The 22,699-nt window shown below is 45.0% G+C and overlaps 1 protein-coding gene across 15 annotated transcripts in view; it reads right to left on the bottom strand.

Moving 5' to 3' along the window:
- RNF4 (ring finger protein 4) overlaps window positions 1-22,261 on the bottom strand; it is a 44,957-nt gene extending 22,696 nt beyond the window's left edge. The window contains exons 1-6 of one of the 15 annotated variants that reach the window (XM_038399638.2): window positions 22,131-22,199; window positions 20,913-21,069; window positions 13,601-13,669; window positions 12,496-12,513; window positions 1,661-1,829; window positions 999-1,119 (exon numbers count right to left, since the gene is read on the bottom strand). In XM_038399638.2, the coding sequence (XP_038255566.1) occupies window positions 999-1,119; window positions 1,661-1,720 (181 nt within the window). In that variant the 5' untranslated portion in view covers window positions 1,721-1,829; window positions 12,496-12,513; window positions 13,601-13,669; window positions 20,913-21,069; window positions 22,131-22,199. The other 14 variants (XM_043512572.1, XM_043512575.1, XM_043512570.1 and 11 more) reach the window with 14 other exon arrangements.
- Between the last annotated feature and the right edge of the window lie 438 nt (window positions 22,262-22,699).

Consider the following 22,699-nt stretch of genomic DNA (forward strand, 5'->3'; position numbering starts at 1 on the left):
CTTTTAGCTGTCTGCCATAACATGATGTAATTGAATAGGACTTTATTTTATTTGGACTGTTTCTCATTGATCTACCTGTATTTTATCATTTTCCATCCTCTCCTCCTTACTAGGACATAGAGAATCTCCATTAATAGATCCTCCCCTTAGGGATGTCTCTGTCTGAACCATGTGCTCCTCCGCACATGTTGGCTTTCCGCCAACCCTTAGTTTAAAAACTGCTCTATGACTTTTAGAATTTTAAGTACCAGTGATCTGGTTCCATTTTGGTTTAGGTGGAGCTCATCTTTCCTGTATAGGCTCCCCCTTTCCCAAAAGTGTCCCCAGTTCCTAATAAGTCTAAACCCCTCCTCCCTATACTATTGTCTCACCTACGCATTGAGTGCCTGCAATTCTGCCTGTCTAACTGGCCCTGTGCATGGAACTTGAAGCATCTTAGAGCACGTTACCAAGGAGACCCTAAACTTCAATCTCCTACCTAGCAGCCTAAATTTGGCCACCAGGACCTCTCTCTGCTATCCTTCCCTATGTCGTGGATACATTCAGAAGGCTAAGAAAAAGCCTTTACATTTTTAACCCTGTTGTGCTACTTTTTTGAGAAACAAGTTGTCTGAAGGCCTGTATCTTGAAGAGTCCGAGCCTGAATAATAGTACACCAAATTTCTACCCATCCTCTAAACTGTTTAGGATTAGGAAATTAGATGGACACCAATGTTCTGTACTGGCTATCCTTCAATGAGCATTTCCCTCCCTGCCCCTCTTTAAGAATTGGATTCTGAAGCTTTACTTTGATAATAGTAATCTGAACAGTGGGAGGCAGGAGCCGGGGGGGGGGGGGGGAGGCGGTGGTGAGACACGGGGGACTGCAGGCAGAAGAGGTGGGGAGGGACCACCCCCAAACCCATAATCTGCCTCTGCATGTGAATTGGGCTCCCAACACTCCAGAAGCAAAAAAAAAAAATTTTTTTTTTTTTTTAAATGGAAAAAATAAGGCTTACCGCTTTCTTCAAGTTCTATTGGCTCTGCTTCTGAAGCCATTTCTGTCGCTGAAGTTACCAATCTGTTTCGTTTTCGAGTTTGCCTAGAATTGATGGCTCCTCCACGACGTTTTCTTTGAGTCTAAGACAGAAAAGAATATTTGTTTGTTTTTTAAAGCTAGTATTAATGCACACCTGATCTTTATAGATAGAATGTTTTTAATTGCTGCTAACTGCATACATGTTTTTGTACAGATTCATTCCAATATTTGAATTGGAAATGCCAAAGTAAAGGCATCACCACAATGCTTCTTACCAGTTGGGCCAGGCATGAAAGGTGCTTTCTGAGATCACTGGTGATCAAGAGGGCTATTTCATGATTACATCTACTGTTAGATTCAAACTGACCACCTCAGTTAGTTTGGACAAAAACAGGACTATTTCCCAACATTAAGGGTGTTTATTTATTTGAGTAATACTAACAATAGCTAGAGATATTAAATTTAAATCAGAACAGAATATGGGATTACATGGCATCTTAATTTACTTTTATTACAATCTGTTTTCTTCAGGTTGTTCAGACCACACATTATGTTTTGAAATGGCACAAGTGGCTACAAGTCTAAAAATGATAAAGAACTAGATAATCAGTTATGCATTTACTTCGTTAAGAAAATACTTACTGTGCTCATGCTGTTTCTTGAATACAAAATACAGAAAAAAGTAAGAGGTACAGATACCATAAAATAAACTGCAAGGAGGCTACAATTTTCAACGCTTTAATATTTCTTTAGGAAGTATATAATTAAAAGTCCAGATTTTTCAGTATCTTAGAATGTAGCTCTTCCAAACCTATAAAGAAAAGGAAAGAGAAGATTACCTACCTGTAATTCTTGCTCTCCTAAATACAGCCATCTCTACTGATTCCCATTTTTGAGTCAACGCTTCCTGCACGAGACCAGTCAGGAACTCCCATAGTTTAAGATTTGAGCCTCTGAGGCATCCAAAGGTATGTCTCAAATACTTGCTATGCTCGCCTATTCCCAACACCTACAAGCCAATGTCAGTTTATTATTGTATTGGGAAAGTACCTAAAAGCCCAAAAGAGGTTTCCTTTGAAACAAGAAGTGGTAACTCTAAGGCCTGGTCTACAGTACGCGATTATTTCGGAATTAGCCAAGTTACTTTGAAATAAAACTGATTCCGTCCACACGACCAAACCAGTTTTTTCAATTTAATGGGCTCTTTAATCCGATTTCTGTACTCCAGCTCAGCAAGTGGAGTAGCGTTAAAATTGAGATTGCAGTTCCGGGTTACAGGTACTGTGGATGCAATTTGACGTTATTGGCCTCCGGGACTATCCCAGAATGCTCCCTTGTGACCGCTCTGAACAACACTCAATTCCGAAACACTAGCCAAGTAGGCAGTAAAAGCCCCAGGGATTTTTGAATTTCCTGTTTGGTCACTATCAGCACAGTTCACCATCACAGGTGACCATGCAGAGTCCCCCATCTCAAGAGATCATGCAGTCCAGGATTTGCAGACAAGCTCCAGCATGGTCCGAACGAAAGGTACTGAATCTCATCGCATGTTGGGGAGACGAATCTGTTATGGCAGAACTATATTCCAAAAAAAGGAACGCAAATACGTACGCTAAAGTCTCCAGGGCCATGACAGAAAGAGGCTACTCCAGGGACACAGAGCAGTGTCATACAAAAATCAAGGAGCTCAGGCAAGCGTACAAAAAAGCCAAGGAGGCGAACAGGCGCTCTGGGTCACAGCCCCATAAATGCCGCTTCTACCGTGAGCTGCATGCAATTATGAGGGATGACGCCACCACTACCCCACCGCTGTCCACGGACACCTGCAAGGGGGGGGGGGGGGGGGGAAGAGTAGCACAGAGTGAGGAGGATGAAGAGGACGACAGTGCACAAGCGGCAAGTGGGGAATCAGTTTTCCCCCTAGCCAGGAACTATTCTTAACGCTGGAGCCAATAACTTCCCCCCACTCCCAAGGCGGGCTCCCGGACCATGACCCTGGAGAAGGCACTTCTGGTGAGTGAGAGCTTGATCAGAGCCACGTAGTGGGGGGGAAACCCAGCTGCACTGGGTTATTCGTGTTTAGTTTAAAGGGCTCATCCCTGCTCAGAGCCTCATCAGAGCCACACAGTGGGGGCGGGGGGGAGTGTTGTGTGAAGCTATCCTAGAGAGCCCACAGGCCCACCTTTTATATGGCAAATCCACCAGGCATTGCTTGCTATGGGAAAGGGGCCCGGCCGTTTGAAAGTATTTAAATCAATGTGAAAGAAGCAGAATCCCACATGCCCCTAGGGTTACCATGGCTGCCTGCAAGCTGAATTCTGTTGCCCGGCCACATGTGATGGCTTACTCACACCAAAGTGGCAGGCACTTCAGTAGAAGAGGCAAAATGTGACCTTGTACAGAAAGAACATGTGCTGTGTACTATGAATTACCTGTTTCACTGAGAAACAGTGTTCCCTTTGTTCTCTACAAATGTATCATTTAAAATACTACCCTCCCTTTTTCTCCTCCCGCAGCAGGTGCAAATGTTTCAACGTGGTCCCTATCTACTCCGTCCCAGAGGCTGGCCTAGATTAGAAGGCGGAAAAAATGAACTCGGGACGACATATTTGCCGAGCTCATGCAGTCCTCCCGCACTGATAGGGCCCAGCTGGATGCATGGAGGCATACAATTGCGGAGTTACGTAAAGTGTTACATGAATACAAAGAGAGGAGGGACGTGCGTGATGAGAGCACACAGGATGCTATGGTCAAGCTCATGGGGGAAGCAAACTGACATGCTCCACTGTATGGTGGATCTAATGTGGGAAAGGCAGCAAGACCGCAGACTGGCGCTGCAGCCCCTATATAACTGCCCTCTCTCCTCCCAAGTTCCATAGCCTCCTCACCCAGATGCCCAAGAACATGGTGGAGGAGGGGGAAGGGCTACGGGGACCCACACAGTCAACCCCAGATGATTGCACAAACAGCAGAAAGCTGGAATATCCTAAATTTTTATTTGGTTTCTGGACTCGTCCTTCCCTCCTCCTCCTCCTCCACCTCCCAACCCAATACCCGCTCCCCCCATCTAGCTTCTGATTTCTCTCAATGTTTTGTGCAACAAATAATAAAAAAGTTTTTTAAACAACTGTGACTTTATTTCCTTTCATATATATAGGGAGTGGGTAATTTTAAGAAAAACACACAACTGTCACACCATACCCTGGCCAGTCATGAAACTGGTTTTCAAAGCTTCTGAAAGCCCTGCTGCGCTCTTCTAATCGCCCTGTTGTCTGGCTGTGCGAAACTGGCTGCCAGGCGAGTTGCTTCAACCTCCCACCCCGCCATAAATGTCTCCCCCTTACTCTCACAGATATTGTGAAGCACACAATAAGCAGCAAATACAACTGGAATACTCGTCGTGCTGAGATCTAACCGAGTCAGTAAACTGCGCCAGCGCACTTTCAAATGTCCAAAAGCACATTCTACCACCATTCTGCACTTGCTCAGCCTAGGGTTGAACTGCTCCTTACTACTGTCCAGGGTGCCTGTGTACGGCTTCATGAGCCATGGCATTAAGGGGTAGGCTGGGTCCCCAAGGATAACTATAGGCATTTCAACATCCCCAACAGTAATTTTCTGGTCTGGGAAGTAAGTCCCTTCCTGCAACTGTTCAAACAGACCAGAGTTCCTGAAGATGTGAATGTCATGCACCTTTCCCAGCCATCTCACGTTGATGTCGGTGAAACGTGCCTTGAGATCCACCAGTGCTTGCAGCACCATGGAAAAGTACCCCTTGCAGTTTATGTACTGGCAGCCCTGGTGTTCCGGGGCAAAGGTAGGAATATGCGTTCCATCTATCGCCCCACCGCAGTTAGGGAACCCCAGCGCATTAAAGTAATCCACAACGGTCTGCATATTTCCCAAAGTCACTACCCTTCATAGCAGCCGGTCAATGACTGAGTTGGCTACTTGCAGCACAGCAGCCCCGACAGTCGATTTCCCCACTCCAAACCGATTCCCGACTGACCGGTAGCTGTTGGGCGTTGCCAACTTCCACAGAGCTATAGCCACTCACTTCTCAACTGAGGGCTGCTCTCATTTTAGTGTCTTTGCACTTCCAGGCAGGGGACAGCAAGTCAAAGTTCCATGAAAGTGGCCCTACGCATATGAAAGTTTCTCAGCCACTGGGAATCATCCCAGACCTGCAACACTATGCAGTCCCACCAATCTGTGCTTGTTTCCCGAGCCCAGAATCAGCGTTGCACAGCATGAGCCTGGCCCAATACCACCATGATCTCCTAATCGCCACATATCGGGCTCTAGGAACGTGCGTGTCCATGTCCTCATCACTATCGTAATTGCGCTGTCGTCGCTTCCTCGCCCAGTTTTGCAGGTACTGCACATGCTGCCGGATAATGCACGAGGTATTTACAATGGTCAAAACTGCAGCGGAGATCTGAGCTGGCTCCATGGCTATGGTGCCTGCATGGGTAATCCTGGAAAAAGGGCGTGAAACGTAGGAGAGCAGAGTGGCAGCGGAAGAGGTGTTGTTCGGTTCATGATAGCCGAAAAAAGGCAAGAAATGGTTGTCTTCTGTAGCTTTCACGGAGGCGGGAGCCCAGGACAGACAACATGGAGAAGCTCGGTAGCGTAGGAAGAGTGGGAAAGCAGAGTTGGCAGCGGAAGCGTTCAATAAGGAAGAGAAAGCAGATACTAGAGATTACATAGGAAGATGAGAGGAAATGCTAGAAAGATTCATAGTAGCAGGAGAGCAGCAGTGCACCATCTGCTGAAAGCAGTATGGCATCTGCACGCCAAAAAGACACGAAAGGATTGTCTGCCATAGCTTTCATGAAGGGAGGAGCGACTGCTGACACACATACCCAGAAACACCCGTGAGAATGTTTTTGCCCCATCATACACTGGGAGCTTAACCAAGAATCCCAATGGGCAGCAGGGACTGCAGGAACGGTGCGATAGCTACCCGTGCACCACTCCGACATTCAATGCTAGCCTTGGTACTGTGGATGCACGCCGCTGAATTCACGTGCTTTAGTGGGAACAGAGAAGACCAAATGTATAAAATTGCTTCTGAAAATTCAAATAGAATAATTTATTTCGAAATAATTTTGTACTGTAGACGTACCCTTAGAAGGAGCCAATTATGTGTGCATACAAATTACAGAACCACCAAACTTGAGGGAGGAATCAGGATTGGGGGACTGTTAATCCAAAACAGACCATCTTCAGCAAGCAAGAATTACAGACAAGTAATTTTCTTTTCTCCAGGAGATTCCATCTATTTGAATCTGGAGATGGGTAACTGAATAGCTACATGTGGGTGTCTCCAAAATAAAACAAATGGAACCCAGAAGTTGCAGCTTACAGAAGGAAAGAGAACGAATAGCCTTCCCTCAAACATGAAAACAGTAGCATTTCTTTTTTAGTGGGAAGGATAAGATACTTCTTCCCATGTTTTAAAAATACCACCCAAGTAGTAAGCAGAATGGCTAAACCTCCTGGTTAAAAAAAAAAAAAAGTGGACAGAGATGTTTAATAGACTGCTGGCTAAGACATTTGGGCAACCCTAGATAGATTCCATAACAGAATCTATTCCCTTAAAATTATCTGAATTTAGATGTGTGTCTTGATGTCAGAGAAAAGCAACGGTTTGTCCATAAAGATAACGACATGGCTGCTCTGCCTGTCTCCGGCATTAAGGGGTCTGAATTTAGCCGCCAAAGTTGTTCTGCCCCAAAACGTCCTTATAGCTTGGCAGCAGTTTAGCTATTGTTCTTGTAGTAATAAGTGAATCTACTGCATTACCGTCAAATGAAATGAACTAAACTGACACTAATCTGCACCAGATTAAGCCCAGCGACCTTGATTCTGGTCCTTCAAGGCCCTAATTGAGTCAGACTGCCTTGAAGGCTATATAATGAGCATAGAGGAGCTCAGGAGTGCTTTTAGGCATGCTGCAGGACATGATGATGAGTTGCATCTGGACCAGATGGCACATCCTATGTAATTCAACTATATATAATTATAGGGTATCATCCAGCTACAGACTGACTACTTCTTCAGGCCACTAGCTTATCTTTCATCAGACCTGCAAATGACCAAAAAAAAGTGGCAGGGGAGGAGAAAAGGGAAAAAAACAAACCAACAAAAACAAACACATGCTTGCAGCATCAATGATCCATCAAGAAAGACTCACACAACCTCTCCAGACCAGAATGTTCATTAGACAAGATGCAATTTCAATGCAAAATTCCTAAGAGTAGTTCCGAGGAACCCAGCGTGTCATGGCCATACTTCTACATCTAGTTGAGATGAGTGCAACTTATGTACTGAAAAAGCATCTTCTACACTCCTTAAAGATAAGGGATAAGCAAAGCAACTGGGATGACATCAGAGAGGTGAACAGCAAAAGCTATCTAGAGTCTTTATTGGCTCCCATAACTATAGTAGCTGAGCACCAAACCAAAAGCAGATCAAGGTGGAAAAAACAAATCAACCAACCAACCAAACAAAAAAAACACCCTGATTTCAATCAAGAGGGACTGGGAGCTATCACAGGCTGGTTGCCGGGAGGATCGTCCCGAATATGGCAATCCCCATCTTGGAGTCCGATGATGGAAGACTGGTGACTGGTGGCTTCAGTCCCCCGATCATTCCCAGGATCTGTACTGAGCTCTTGGCGACGTGAAGGGTTGGTCTAGGTGTTCCTGCCAGAGGGGCTGGTGCATTGGTGGGCCTGTGCCAGGCTACCAGCGAGGTACGCCTTGAATCCCGCTGTCAGTGCCCAAGGCCCGGGGACCGAAAAGGGTTCTGCTGAGCCTGCTCTCTGGCACTGAGGCATGACGACTTTGGGCGGGCGGGCGGTGGCGGGACATCCCTTGTGATGCGGTGCCGAGTGAGTGCCAACTCCATGAGAAGCGCTCTAAGGTGGTTGTCATACTCCTTTTTAGTCCTGGGTTTGAAGGACTTGCAAATATGACACTTGTCGCTTATATGCCCTTTGCCCAAGTACCTAAGACAGCTATTATGGGGATTGCTGACAGGCATGGGCTGTTTGCAGCAATCGCAGGGCTTAAAGCATGCCTCATCCCCAGGCTGAGTGCCATTCGGGATTAACAAAGGCTTTAACTACTACTACTAAGGGTAACTAATTCAACTACTAATGATATACAGCTAAATTACAAGTTCTGCAAAGTTCACAAGAATGGAGAACAATTAACGTTAGACAAAGCAGAGGACATTCCAGCACTCTGACTGGTGGGAAGAAGGAACTGAGAGTGGGGGAGCCGGTGGTGCCCCTTATACTGTACCATGTGGGTGCCACTCCAGAGGGCACCAGAGCCGATCCCCTATGGAAACTGCGAAGGGAAAAATTTCCGGCAGTGGTGCATTGGGTGAGCACACACACCTAATACAGAATGGACATGAGCAAGCACACAAAGAAGAATAAGTATTGGAGAGTGGTGTACCTGAGGCACGTCTGCAGTTGCCATAGAATCAAATCTGATTACCTTTGGGAATTCCTGCCAGATCTCTCAATGGAAGCAGAGTTGACAATCTGTATCTATGGAGATGGCTATATTTGGACAACTATTGAGAAACTGTCACCATATCACAGTGGGTCAGCACCAACACAAGCCAGTTCAAGATAGTTGAACTCAAAAGGAAACAAGTTGCAAAACTCTATCCTGCCTATATTTTTAAAGTTCACATTACACCAACTTTTAAACTGACATGCACAAGATACCTATTCATGCCAGCAGAATTGTAAAGCTTGCATCTGTAAAACTGTAGGCAAGCTTAATTAGGAGACATTTAAAGATGAAGCTCAAACATAATTTAAAGAACCTTCTTTTGTTTCTGTTACATCTGCAAAGTTCAGATTGAAGTCCAGTTGCTCACTGTCTTCTGAAGTCTACTCTTTGCAATTATTTGGACTTAAGTGTCTTTCAATTTAGGACTAATTGTTTGAAAATAACTACTTGAGTAGATACACTGACATTAGAAAAAAGACTTCCAAATATGCACTCAAAAGCAATTTAAATACAATTTATTTTGAAACATTCTTCAGGAAAACTAGAAAAAAATATCTACCTACTAACTCATACAATAGCACTCTTAGTAGTAATATGTTTCCCTCTGCAAATTTGTGGTTAACAGAATGATAAATAAAAATTCAGTTGCATAAGGTTATAGTTTCCCGTTACGTTTAATGGTAGCTTCTTCACATTGGGTAAGATCTTTTTCCCCTCCCTCTATACAACCTTCACTCAAACAGCAAAGTACCAGAGCCTTACAAACCAAGAGTAAAAATGCAGCATTATGATTCATCTTTAGTACTTCACCAGTGCTACGCAAGTTTTCATAACTACGAAGTGGAGAAGCATTGCTACAACAGCCAAAGGTTAATTTTTTGGCAAGTGTCTTATTTTATAAAGTTCTCTGAACACAGATTAACAGTATACAGCTTTTCCATTTACAGAAGCAAACCCTACAGTTAAGGTTACATATGGAATCTCATGTGACTACAAGCCCATTTTCTCTCATAATGTTGTAAAGAAAATTGTTCTTTGGGGGCTATAACTTTTCTTGCTTGGTTTTTACCCCAAAAACAAGAGCTGGTTTGTACAGTTTTGCCCCTTGATGCTGAATATTAGAAATTCAGGCCTTGTCTGCCCTGGAAGACTAATGGATTACCAGAGAATAAATTCATGACACCAGAAAATCCATGAAAATTAAACCTAATTAACTGAAGAGAGTGGCAGTTTTTAAAATTCTATTTAAGTCTGTTTTATTTAAAAAATATTTTTACACAAACACCTAAAACAAGCAGTTGAAAGAAAAACTGAACAGCATGCCTTCAACTAAGGGCCAAGAAAGTAATAGTCCATATGCATAGAGTCCTCCATGTCAAAATTCCAGCAAGACCAGACAACTGCTCTCTCTAAGGTTAAATAAGCAGAAAAATACCTTTAAAACCCCACTTTTTGTCTATTTATATATCAGAAAGAAACAAGCGTACAACCCCATATTCTCTTTTGTGGGTCATCTTCAGCATCAGAACAAGGTAAAATTGTGGGTATAAACAAGTTCAGACTGGAGATTTTATGATCTTGGAAATCTTTGCTCCATTCAGCAAATTCTAACTTCTTGTTTAAAAATATCTATCTTCTGCAAACAGTCTCTGAATCATGTATAAGATTCTTAGCTGCCCAGTTTATCCAGATATGCAGAAAGCCATCTATCTCTAAGCATTAGATGGTTGCATGAACTCACTCTATTCCTTAAAGCAAACAACCTCAAAAGGATCAAGATAGTGAAAAGAATAAGCAGTAACATGATTTTATAAAATAATATATGGCACTGGGAAGATTGATTGGGTGCACCTATTGTAGGAAAACCAAGGCCAAGATTTAAAGCAGCGGGTCGCTGAAGTTAAGGTCTTGAAAAAGTAGCTGGATTTTCAATAACTTCAATGGGACTTGCTAGGTACTCAGCGCTTTTTAAAGTCAGGCAAGTGACTAAAAATTGATTTTTTTATTTATTTATTTTTTTTAAAAAAGCCTACACTTTTAAGCTGCTGTTATTAAGTTTTGAACATAAGAACGGCCATACTGGGTCACACCAAAGGTCCATCTAGCCCAGTATTCTGTCTTCTGACAGTGGCCAATGCCAGGTGCCCCAGAGGGAATGAACAGAACAGGTAATCATCAAGTGATCTATCCCCTGTTGCCCATTTCCCAACTTCTGACTTTTGGCCTAAGGGAAAGCTGAGAAAACTAAAGTTTAAGAGACTGCATATGTAACCCACAGATTTAATTGTCAAGAGATGTCATAGCAAAGAACTTAAAAAGCAAGATCAGACATTAATTCTAATATCCAATACGAGATAGAATGAAAATGGATATTAATGCTCACGGTGCATGACAGACTATCAGTTTTCCCCATAGGTCTGTTATTGCCAAACTGACCATTATGCTCTATTATTTTACATCCAGAAGGATTTCTTTTATCCATAAGTGTTAAATTCATTGTACACACACAAACTGATGGAAAAAATACTTCTACGAATAACTGAAATTTATAAATAGGCAAAGTAAGAAAAATGCTGCTTGAGAACTTACTGAAGTTTTATTTAAGGCTATTTACTTTGTATATTTTGACATATGTAGACAATTTGTGTTTTAAAGATTATAAAGTTTTAACTTTGAGTCTCAACGTCAACTATTATTAAATATTAGAGAGACAAGGTAGGTGAGGTAACAGATCTCTCTCTTCCTTAGATCTAGGAAAGGTACACAGCATCTCACCTAAATACAAGGTAGAAGAGATTGTTTAGCATTACTAGTTAACACACAATTCAAGGGAATATTTAAAGTGAAGTGGCCCATTAACACCCCTCCAGTCATAGGGAGGGAAAGGAAGACGGGGAACTAGCTGTGGGGAGGGTTGGGTTGGGTTGGATTGTTAGTGAGTTATAGCTTGTTGTAATAAGCCATAAACCCAATGTCTTTATCCACTAGAGAAGTAGATTGCATCATAGAACAGACCACCCAAATACACAGAGAAAACCTGCTTAATACAGAAATAAAAACTCCTCTGACCCATGGTTGTCACCTAACACCCCACACTAGAACCCAAATAGCTACAATCCATACTCAATGGGGACCCCATCCTGAAATAAATCTTTCCTGAACCACCTCTGCTGGCCTTCAAAAACCCTTCAGCCTCTCCAAGCTCATCATCAGAAGCAAACTCCTCACAAACCAGGACACACAAACTCCAAGCGGCATCAGATCTTGCCAGAACAGATTCAAAACCTGCAGACACATCTCTACTGCTACAATGATCAACACCTCCCACAACATACTTTTTCAAGATTCATGGGTCCTACACATGCATATCACATGCGGTGTACCTCATCCAGTGCATTAATTGCCCTGATAACAACTGTGAACCATGATGATTAGACAGGTGTTAACAGGCCACACCTTATGACTAGATAGGTGTTAATGGGCCACTTCACCTCAGATGATACCTTACATATGCATCAGCTAGTTATGCTAAACAATCTGTTTTGTTTCAGAGTAGCAGCTAGAAGAAAAGGAGTACTTGTGGCACCTTAGAGACTAACAAATTTATTTGAGCATAAGCTTTCGTGAGCTACAGCTCACTGCATCCGATGAAGTGAGCTGTAGCTCACGAAAGCTTATGCTCTAATAAATTTGTTAGTCTCTAAGGTGCCACAAGTACTCCTTTTCTTTTTGCGAATCTGTTGTGTCTTTTACTTAGTTGTGACACTTTGAATATGTTTTCCTGACCTGAAGAAGAGCTCTGTGTAAGCTCAACTCTCACCAACAGAAGTTGGTCCAATAAAAGTTATTACCTCACCCAGCTTGTCTCTCATATCCTGGGACCAACACAGATACAACACCACCGCATACAACAATGGAAGTTATTAAATATTGTCTGACCCTTAGTATTTTCTGCACCTGTGAAAATAAAATAAAAATAAAAAAATGCTTAAAAACAAATATAAAAAATAAAATTCTGCCAAGCATAGTTATTCTCTTAAAAACAAAGAGCTTCCCACTGAAGCATCTGCAACTGTCCAGCAGAAGAGATGGACCATTGGTCAACAGCCAACTACTTCATTCTCAATTGTACTGCCTTCATGAGCATTTTCAATGACAACTTTAAACTCAGTTTCTTCCTTTCACAACAAGGGAGAGAGAGGTAGAGGGGAAGTTAAATGTGAAAAATTATGACCCCAACCCTGCAAAGACATACGCACCCCCTAATAGGGAACTGCTCATAGTGTGGGATTACTTGGTATGTAAGATTTACGCACATGCATAACTTTTGAAGGATTGGTGCCTAGGTTAATAACTAAGAAGAGAACATCTTCAAGTAGAGTTTTACCAGAATTTTCTAGTGGTCTGGTTTATAACTTGTGGAGGCCCTAAGGATTTCATTATTACTACTCTGTGGGAACTGCTTTCCTAGATATTTTAATACTGTACAGTTGTTCTCCGTTCTTTTCTACCAGCAGTGTTTTCTTGGGGTCCACTCAAAAAGCTATTGCATCAGGGCCAGGATTAGGTTAAAGTAAGCAGATAAAAGCAGGCTACAGCTAAAAACACTAGTTTGTAACTGAAGGTAATGCTTTTGAAGTATGTTAGGCATCAGTTTTAGGGTGAAATGGTTTGCATTGAAACATAGTTGGAACTGCAGTTTAAGGTCACTTGGTGGCTACATTGTATTATTGGGTCCATTGAATAATGTGTATGTTTTATTCTGCGGTTGAAGCTACTCTACATATACACTGATGGGGCTAAATAAATTTTCCTTAGAAGTATTTGGGAAGGCAGGGTGTAGGTTGCATTATGTCTTTGTAGTTTCACAAAGGGCAGGGACTACTGTTCACACAATACAGTAGCTTCATGAAGCAACGTTTTAGTGAAAGTCAATTGAGATCCCTGTGCCTCCAGTTGGGGAAAATACTCTGGAGGGGAAGCATGAGTGTGTGTACACACCCAGGTAGAGGAGGAAGATTACATGCAGTCTCCAGCAACATACCTGTCACAAAAGGATTCAGGACACTAGCCCCCTTTACAAAGCTACAGCACTTCAAATAAAAATGCAGACCTAAAAAAAAAAAAAAAAGAAAAGAAAAGAAAAAAAAAAAGACACTGAATATTAGCTTTGTCCCAGGTCAGAGTTACAGAAATTAACTTATGCAGAAAACCCACAAGACCCCCTGAAGTATTTTTTCCATAATACTTAAAAATATTGGGCAAAGTGTGTTTCAATTTAGCATTTCCCCCCCACCTCTTCCAGCTTGCAATACTAACAGTGCTGCATTTGGACAATATGGAAATAGTGGAACAGACTAGAAATAAGAATTGAATCATCTATTGTCACTGTCCAAAATGCAGAAGAAGAGCATTGAGATAGGTAAGTTATATAATTAACATTCAGTTTAACAAAAAGAAAAGGAGTACTTGTGGCACCTCAGAGACTAACAAATTTATTAGAGCATAAGCTTGCGTGAGCTACAGCTCACTTCATCGGATGCATTTGGTGGAAAAAACAGAGGAGAGATTTATAGACACACACACAGAGAACATGAAACAATGGGTTTATCGTACACACTGTAAGGAGAGTGATCACTTAAGATAAGTTTCAGAGTAGCAGCCGTGTTAGTCTGTATTCGCAAAAAGACAAGGAATACTTGTGGCACCTTAGAGACTAACAAATTTATTAGAGCATAAGTTTTCGTGAGCTACAGCTCACTTCATCGGATGCGAGCTGTAGCTCACGAAAGCTTATGCTCTAATAAATTTGTTAGCCTCTAAGGTGCCACAAGTACTCCTTTTCACTTAAGATAAGCCATCACCAGCAGCGGGGGGGGAGGGGGGAGGAGGAAAACCTTTCATGGTGACAAGCAAGGTAGGCTAATTCCAGCAGTTAACAAGAATATCAGAGGAACAGTGGGGGGTGGGGTGGGAGGGAGAAATACCATGGGGAAATAGTTTTACTTTGTGTAATGACTCATCCATTCCCAGTCTCTATTCAAGCCTAAGTTAATTGTATCCAGTTTGCAAATTAATTCCAATTCAGCAGTCTCTCCTTGGAGTCTGTTTTTGAAGCTTTTTTGTTGAAGGATAGCCACTCTTAGGTCTGTGATCGAGTGACCAGAGAGATTGAAGTGTTCTCCAACTGGTTTTTGAATGTTATAATTCTTGACGTCTGATTTGTGTCCATTCATTCTTTTACGTAGAGACTGTCCAGTTTGGCCAATGTACATGGCAGAGGGGCATTGCTGGCACATGATGGCATATATCACATTGGTAGATGCGCAGGTGAACGAGCCTCTGATAGTGTGGCTGATGTGATTAGGCCCTATGATGGTATCCCCTGAATAGATATGTGGACAGAGTTGGCAACGGGCTTTGTTGCAAGGATAGGTTCCTGGGTTAGTGGTTCTGTTGTGTGGTGTGTGGTTGCTGGTGAGTATTTGCTTCAGATTGGGGGGCTGTCTGTAAGTAAGGACTGGCCTGTCTCCCAAGATCTGTGAGAGTGATGGGTCGTCCTTCAGGATAGGTTGTAGATCCTTGATGATGCGTTGGAGAGGTTTTAGTTGGGGGCTGAAGGTGATGGCTAGTGGCGTTCTGTTGTTTTCTTTGTTGGGCCTGTCCTGTAGTAGGTGACTTCTGGGTACTCTTCTGGCTCTGTCAATCTGTTTCTTCACTTCAGCAGGTGGGTATTGTAGTTGTAGGAATGCATGATAGAGATCTTGTAGGTGTTTGTCTCTGTCTGAGGGGTTGGAGCAAATGCGGTTATATCGTAGCGCTTGGCTGTAGACAATGGATCGAGTGGTATGATCTGGATGAAAGCTAGAGGCATGTAGGTAGGAATAGCGGTCAGTAGGTTTCCGATATAGGGTGGTATTTATGTGACCATCGCTTATTAGCACCGTAGTGTCCAGGAAGTGGATCTCTTGTGTGGACTGGTCCAGGCTGAGGTTGATGGTGGGATGGAAATTGTTGAAATCCTGGTGGAATTCCTCAAGGGCTTCTTTTCCATGGGTCCAGATGATGAAGATGTCATCAATGTAGCGCAAGTAGAGTAGGGGCATTAGGGGACGAGAGCTGAGGAAGCGTTGTTCTAAGTCAGCCATAAAAATGTTGGCATACTGTGGGGCCATGCGGGTACCCATCGCAGTGCCGCTGATTTGAAGGTATACATTGTCACCAAATGTGAAATAGTTATGGGTCAGGACAAAGTCACAAAGTTCAGCCACCAGGTTAGCCGTGACAGTATTGGGGATACTGTTCATCCACTTCCTGGACACTACGGTGCTAATAAGTGATGGTCACATAAACACCACCCTATATCGGAAACCTACTGACCGCTATTCCTACCTACATGCCTCTAGCTTTCATCCAGACCATACCACTCGATCCATTGTCTACAGCCAAGCGCTACGATATAACCGTATTTGCTCCAACCCCTCAGACAGAGACAAACACCTACAAGATCTCTATCATGCATTCCTACAACTACAATACCCACCTGCTGAAGTGAAGAAACAGATTGACAGAGCCAGAAGAGTACCCAGAAGTCACCTACTACAGGACAGGCCCAACAAAGAAAACAACAGAACGCCACTAGCCATCACCTTCAGCCCCCAACTAAAACCTCTCCAACGCATCATCAAGGATCTACAACCTATCCTGAAGGACGACCCATCACTCTCACAGATCTTGGGAGACAGGCCAGTCCTTGCTTACAGACAGCCCCCCAATCTGAAGCAAATACGCACCAGCAACCACACACCACACAACAGAACCACTAACCCAGGAACCTATCCTTGCAACAAAGCCCATTGCCAACTCTGCCCACATATCTATTCAGGGGATACCATCATAGGGCCTAATCACATCAGCCACACTATCAGAGGCTCGTTCACCTGCGCATCTACCAATGTGATATATGCCATCATGTGCCAGCAATGCCCCTCTGCCATGTACATTAGCCAAACTGGACAGTCTCTACGTAAAAGAATGAATGGGCACAAATCAGACGTCAAGAATTATAACATTCAAAAACCAGTTGGAGAACACTTCAATCTCTCTGGTCACTCGATCACAGACCTAAGAGTGGCTATCCTTCAACAAAAAAGCTTCAAAAACAGACTCCAACGAGAGACTGCTGAACTGGAATTAATTTGCAAACTGGATACAATTAACTTAGGCTTGAATAGAGACTGGGAATGGATGAGTCATTACACAAAGTAAAACTATTTCCCCATGGTATTTCTCCCTCCCACCCCACCCCCCCACTGTTCCTCTGATATTCTTGTTAACTGCTGGAATTAGCCTACCTTGCTTGTCACCATGAAAGGTTTTCCTCCTTTCCCCCCCCTGCTGCTGGTGATGGCTTATCTTAAGTGATCACTCTCCTTACAGTGTGGATGATAAACCCATTGTTTCATGTTCTCTGTGTGTGTGTGTATATAAATCTCCCCTCTGTTTTTTCCACCAAATGCATCCGATGAAGTGAGCTGTAGCTCACGAAAGCTTATGCTCTAATAAATTTGTTAGTCTCTAAGGTGCCACAAGTACTCCTTTTCTTTTTGCAAATACAGACTAACACGGCTGCTACTCTGAAACCTGTGATTCAGTTTAACGTATTGGTAAGACGCAAGTGTTTTACTTGGAATTAAAAACCTGACAATATCCTTTATATAAGTTCTTAATCTGTGGGTTGGGACCCCAAAGTGAATCACAATGCCGTTTTAATGGGGTCGACAGGGCTGCTGTTAGACTTGCTGGGGCCCAAGGCCAAAACCGAAGCTTGAGGTCAAAGTCGAAGCCCGTGGCCCACAGCAGAAGCCTGAGGGATTCAGGCCTGGGTCTCGGGGCTCAGGTTAAGGCCCCCTGCCTGGGGCTGAAGCCCTTGGGCTTCGGCTTTAGCCTCTTCCCCCTCCTGCCCCCGGCTCAGGCTTTGGTCCCCCCTCCTAGGGTTGCATAGTAATTTTTGTTATCAGAATGGGGTTGCAGTGCAGTGAAGTTTGAGAACCCCTGTTTTACAAACAAGGAGTCCCTTCTCTTGACTGATTTTGCTGTGTTTGCCATGCTCTACGTTTGTAGACCTAATGAACACACATGAAAGAAACTGTGACTTTAGTTCTCTGAGGTATAAAGCCCCCAAAGGCTATTTTTATTTGAAGTTATGAAGTGCGGTGCCTTTTTGTTTTTACATTAGCAACAATTCTCTTGTACCCTGTTTTCAATTGGAGAACGTGGCTGTCTGGTGTCTAGTAGTTATTTCATAAGTGTCAATAGTGAAGACATTTCAGCTGCGGGGAGAAGGGATTTTTAGAATGTTTTAATTTTTTTTTGAAATTCCTTGTGAATAAGTAGGAATTTTCTGTAATATTTTTAAGACTTCTATGCTTTCAATTGCTACCCAGTGGGTACAAAAGGGAGAAAGCGGAGCCTGGAACAGTGCAGGAAACAGATTATTAAAGGACTGGTTGAAACTGACACAGATCAACAGAGGCTCCTGAGACAATGGAAGCCCCAAGGACTGAATGGATCTACACACAAAAGCAGGAAGCTCCAGCAAGTGGGGCGAACTCAGCATGGCCCCGCCTGGAGACAAAAAAAGGGGGAGCTGACCAGCAAGGGATGAAGAGTGGGCTTCTGGGAGAGGCTGGCTGTTCTCACCTGGCACTCTCCAAAGAGTGAGAGAGAGAGAGACAGGCTCTAAGGTGGAATCTACTACAGCTTGGCTGGTGGAGTCCATCTAGCCAAGCCAGAGTAACGCATCTTTTACTTCACTTCTCTATGCTAACCTAAGGACTTAAAATGCTGTGTTTTAGCTGACTATTAAACCCTACTGTTTTGAAAACGTTGCCTGGTGTCACTGAAAATACTTGCTGTGGTGCATTAGTGCCTGAAGAGCACAGTCTCTAGCCAGGAGTCTATCTGAAATGAAGAAGCTGGGCAGAGCTCATGGTATGAAGCAAGAGTGCTTGAGCCCAGAGGTTCAGCCTCAGAGGCAGGGAGGCTGTGGGGCATACCTTGAAGGAAGAGTGACACCTCTTGGTTCCTCCAAGAGACCGTTTAAAAGCTGGGCCATAGCACTGATCCTGTGGATCCATGACATGTCTATCAACTCAAAGACCGACAAACACTTAAGAGAAGTTTTAAACAAAATTCAGAGCCCTGAGCAGATACAAAGTTATATCCACAGATGCGGATATCGGCAGATATAAATCGGAATCCATGGAACCACAGGGCAGCAGTGAAAGGAGCCAAATGTAGGGCTGCTGCTCCAGGAGCCAGCGCCCTGCGCCTGCAGCTCCTCCAGTGCAGCTGTACCACCCGCAGCCCCGACCCGAGCCCTTCCACGCAGCTATCTGCATCTCCGTTCTGGGGGCGTGCACGCCGCATGAACACAAGAGCAAGACCAGGGACAACTTCTGGTGAACCTGGGGCCCACCTCAGTGGGTGGGGCAGGGGGCAGAACTGCTGTGCTGGAGGAGCTGTCAGCATGGGGCGCTGGCTCCTGGGAGTGGCGGCCCCCATGTTCTGCTCCTTTCACAGCTGCAGTTCCCCGAAATGCCCTGTGGTTCCGCTCATACCGATTAATATTGACTGATATAAATTTCTATCTGTGCAGGGCTCTAAACATTTGAGCAGTCCACCTCTGCCCACGTTGAATAAAATACTAAAATCACCTTGTACTTCAGTTCTCTAGTTTCACAAGGAGCCCTGGTTAAAAGAACTGGCGGGGTAGGGCGGGGGGGGGGTAGAATCTTAAAAAAAAGACATGAAACCTTTTTTATATGTGAACACGTGAAGCATTCCTTTTTCAGGTCATCTAATAACCAGATGCATAATAGAATATTGGTCTGGAACCCAAAACAAAAAAGTTGTCTCAAATTAAACAAATAGTTGGTGCATGAAAGGAATGTCTAGTTACATAAAATGCCTGGCTGTTTCTGATACAGCCTTAGTAGTTGTAAGTGCCTAAAATTGGCTTTAAAGAGGACTTGGGGAAGCTGAAGTTTCAGTGGTGGATTGTTTTATTTTTTTTTCCATTTGGGAGAACTTTCTATAGGGATATGAATATAATTGAATACTTTCGATTTTGGCACAGAAACATACTATTAGTCTCAGTAAAAAAGTGACATGTAGACAACACTCAGTTTCTAATTTATGAATCTTAAATGATTCTGAGTTTTTGATAAACCTTGACCTAGAAAGAAAAGCAGCTGTTAAATAGACTACTGAATATCTTTAACCTTTCATTGCATCTCATAGCAAAATCTGTATTAAATTGTAGGATGAGGCAGGACAAGGAAAGCCACACCCCATTCCTCCCTCAAATTCAAGAGTTCGCCACACATTGCTACTATTGTTGTCTTACAATCCTTCTGCAGGGACTTTGCCACAGTTGCATCATGAATAGGATACAATTAAAACACTATTCTGACTGACACAGAGCACAATTCCTGCTAGCCAAGTGCTATTTCCCTGACAGTAGGCCTTGCTTACACTAGAGAAGGTTTTACAGACTATTTCTTCTATTAACACCACTAGTTCAGTTCCACCAACATTTACAACAACGGGAAGCATACTACTATCATTTTAGGCACCTTGTCAATCAGCCTTGCTCTGAGTGGTTAGGTGACATTGCTTAAAATGCTTATGGCTCATCTATGCTAGGGACTTGTCTACACTAGGAATAAAGGTGTATTAACACAAGCATTGAAACCCAAAGTAGACTAGGCATATTTTAACATGTTAGCTGGTTGGGTTTCAATGTTCAGTTGAATGTTCAATCTGTACAGGGTTTAGTAAAACAATGCACAGAAACAACATACCTGACACAATCAGGAAAACATGAAATGCTAATGCCTCAGCCTTGGAGATTTCACCACTTCCTTTCTTGATCACTTTGACCACCACCAACCTGCCTATCACTCAGGCCCATAGTCTGACTTGAATCTCTCTCTAAGTCCACATATCCAAGATATATCTAAATATTGCCATTTCTTTCTCTAACATCTCTAAAATATGGCCTTTCCTATCCATCCACACAGCTAAAACTCTCATCCAGTCTCATCTCGATACTGCAACACTCTTCTCACCAGCTTTGAAAAATGCAATCTTCCCCCACTCATACCCATTCAGAATGCTGCTGCAAAGATAATTTTCCTAGCTCATTGCTATAACCATGTCACCCCTCTCTCTGAATCCCTCCACTGGCTCCCCCTTCTCTGCTGCATTTCCCAAACCTGAAAATGAGCTCTGCGTAAGCTCGAAAGCTTGTTTCTCTCACCAATAGAAGTTGGTCCAATAAAAGATATTACCTCACCCTCCTTGTCACTCTGATATGATACACAGTCAGTTCCAGAGTTGATCAGGAAGGAGCAATAACCACACCCTCTTTCTGTATGGAATGTGAAGGAGCAGAACCAGGATTGAAGGGGAGGGGCAGTGATCCCTACAGGCCCAATTCCCTCGGGGCTGTCAGGGAGGGAGAAAGCAAGATAACGTTAATGGGGGCCATGGCCTGACAGACCCCTCTCCCTCTATGACAGTGGGATGATCAGCGAGACTTTAGGGGAGGGGAGCAGCATTCAGAGGTCGTTCTTGCCTGGAGAAAGGACACTATGGGAACAGCAGATCTCAAAGGCCTGCCTCCTTCTAAAATGAGCAGAAAAGGAGTTGAGGTAACAGCATGTACATCTGGAGACAGGGATGGGGCGGGGGAGACGAACATCTGGAGACAGGGATGGACGGGGGGGAGGTGGGGGTGGCAGGGACAGTGGGATTGGAGGGCGGCTAGGGCTGAGGCTCGTCTCCCAGAGGGGGGAAGCTAGTGGGAAGGGAAGGGAGGCCACAGGCCCATCTCGGGGGTGGCAGGGGGGGGGACGAGGGAGAAGGGAAGGGAGGCCATAGGCCTGTCTCTGGGCGGGGGGGGGGGAAACGAGGGAGAAGGGAAGGGGGGCCACAGGCCCGTCTCCCGGGGGTGGGGGGCGAAGCGAGGGAGAAGGGAAGGGGGGGGCCACAGGCCCGTCTCCCGGGGGGGGGGGGCGAAGCGAGGGAGAAGGGAAGGGGGGGGCCACAGGCCCGTCTCCCGGGGGTGGGGGGCGAAGCGAGGGAGAAGGGAAGGGGGGGGCCACAGGCCCGTCTCCCGGGGGTGGGGGGCGAAGCGAGGGCGAAGGGAAGGGGGGGGCCACAGGCCCGTCTCCCGGGGGTGGGGGGCGAAGCGAGGGAGAAGGGAAGGGGGGGGCCACAGGCCCGTCTCCCGGGGGTGGGGGGCGAAGCGAGGGAGAAGGGAAGGGGGGGGCCACAGGCCCGTCTCCCGGGGGTGGGGGGCGAAGCGAGGGAGAAGGGAAGGGGGGCCCAGGATATTGGGGGGGCCGGACCCTGTTTCCCGTGTGGCAGGGGTGGGTGGGGGCGGGCCAGGCTCCCGTGTGGGCTCTGCGATGTTGGGGGGCCGGGCCCGGCTCTCAGGGGAGCTCCGGCCCAGGCCCCCGCGCCCCGCAGGGAGCCGGCTTCCCAGGGTTCAGGTCCCTTGTCACCTGCCGCCCCGGCTCCGCGGCACGTTCCTGGGGGCTCAGCGCAGAGCGGGCGCCCCTGGGTCCCGGTCCCAGCAGCCCCTGCCCACCATACTCACCCTCCTTAGCGGCCGATCTAGAAACTCCAGACTGAGCCGGCGCGGCCACCCCCCCTGCCGCCCAATCATTGGCGAGGCCACAGCCCTTCCGGCTCGCTGATTGGACGGCGTGAATATCAATTAGCAGGCCGTTTGACTTCGCCCTCACCTTCCGTCCGGCCCCGGTGCGCGGTGGGAGTTGTAGTTCTCAGGGGCTGATGCTCAGGCCTCAGCGTAAGTCCCGCAGTTCCGGTCTAGGGAAGAACTTTGGTGACAGGTGTCAGCTGGACAGAGGGTTTGAATGGGGCTCTCTGGGTGCCTGGCTAGCCCTGGGGCAGTCGGCAGTGCGGCCATATAATATGTGAGCCCCCCAGACCAGCCCGGGCAACCAGCTGAACTAGAAACTCTCAGATGCCAAAAAGAAAAGCAGGACTTGTGGCACCTTAGAGACTAACAAATTTATTAGACCATAAGCTTTCGTGAGCTACAGCTCAC

This window comes from Dermochelys coriacea, chromosome 4, assembly GCF_009764565.3.
Source record: "Dermochelys coriacea isolate rDerCor1 chromosome 4, rDerCor1.pri.v4, whole genome shotgun sequence".
NCBI lineage: Eukaryota > Metazoa > Chordata > Testudines > Dermochelyidae > Dermochelys > Dermochelys coriacea.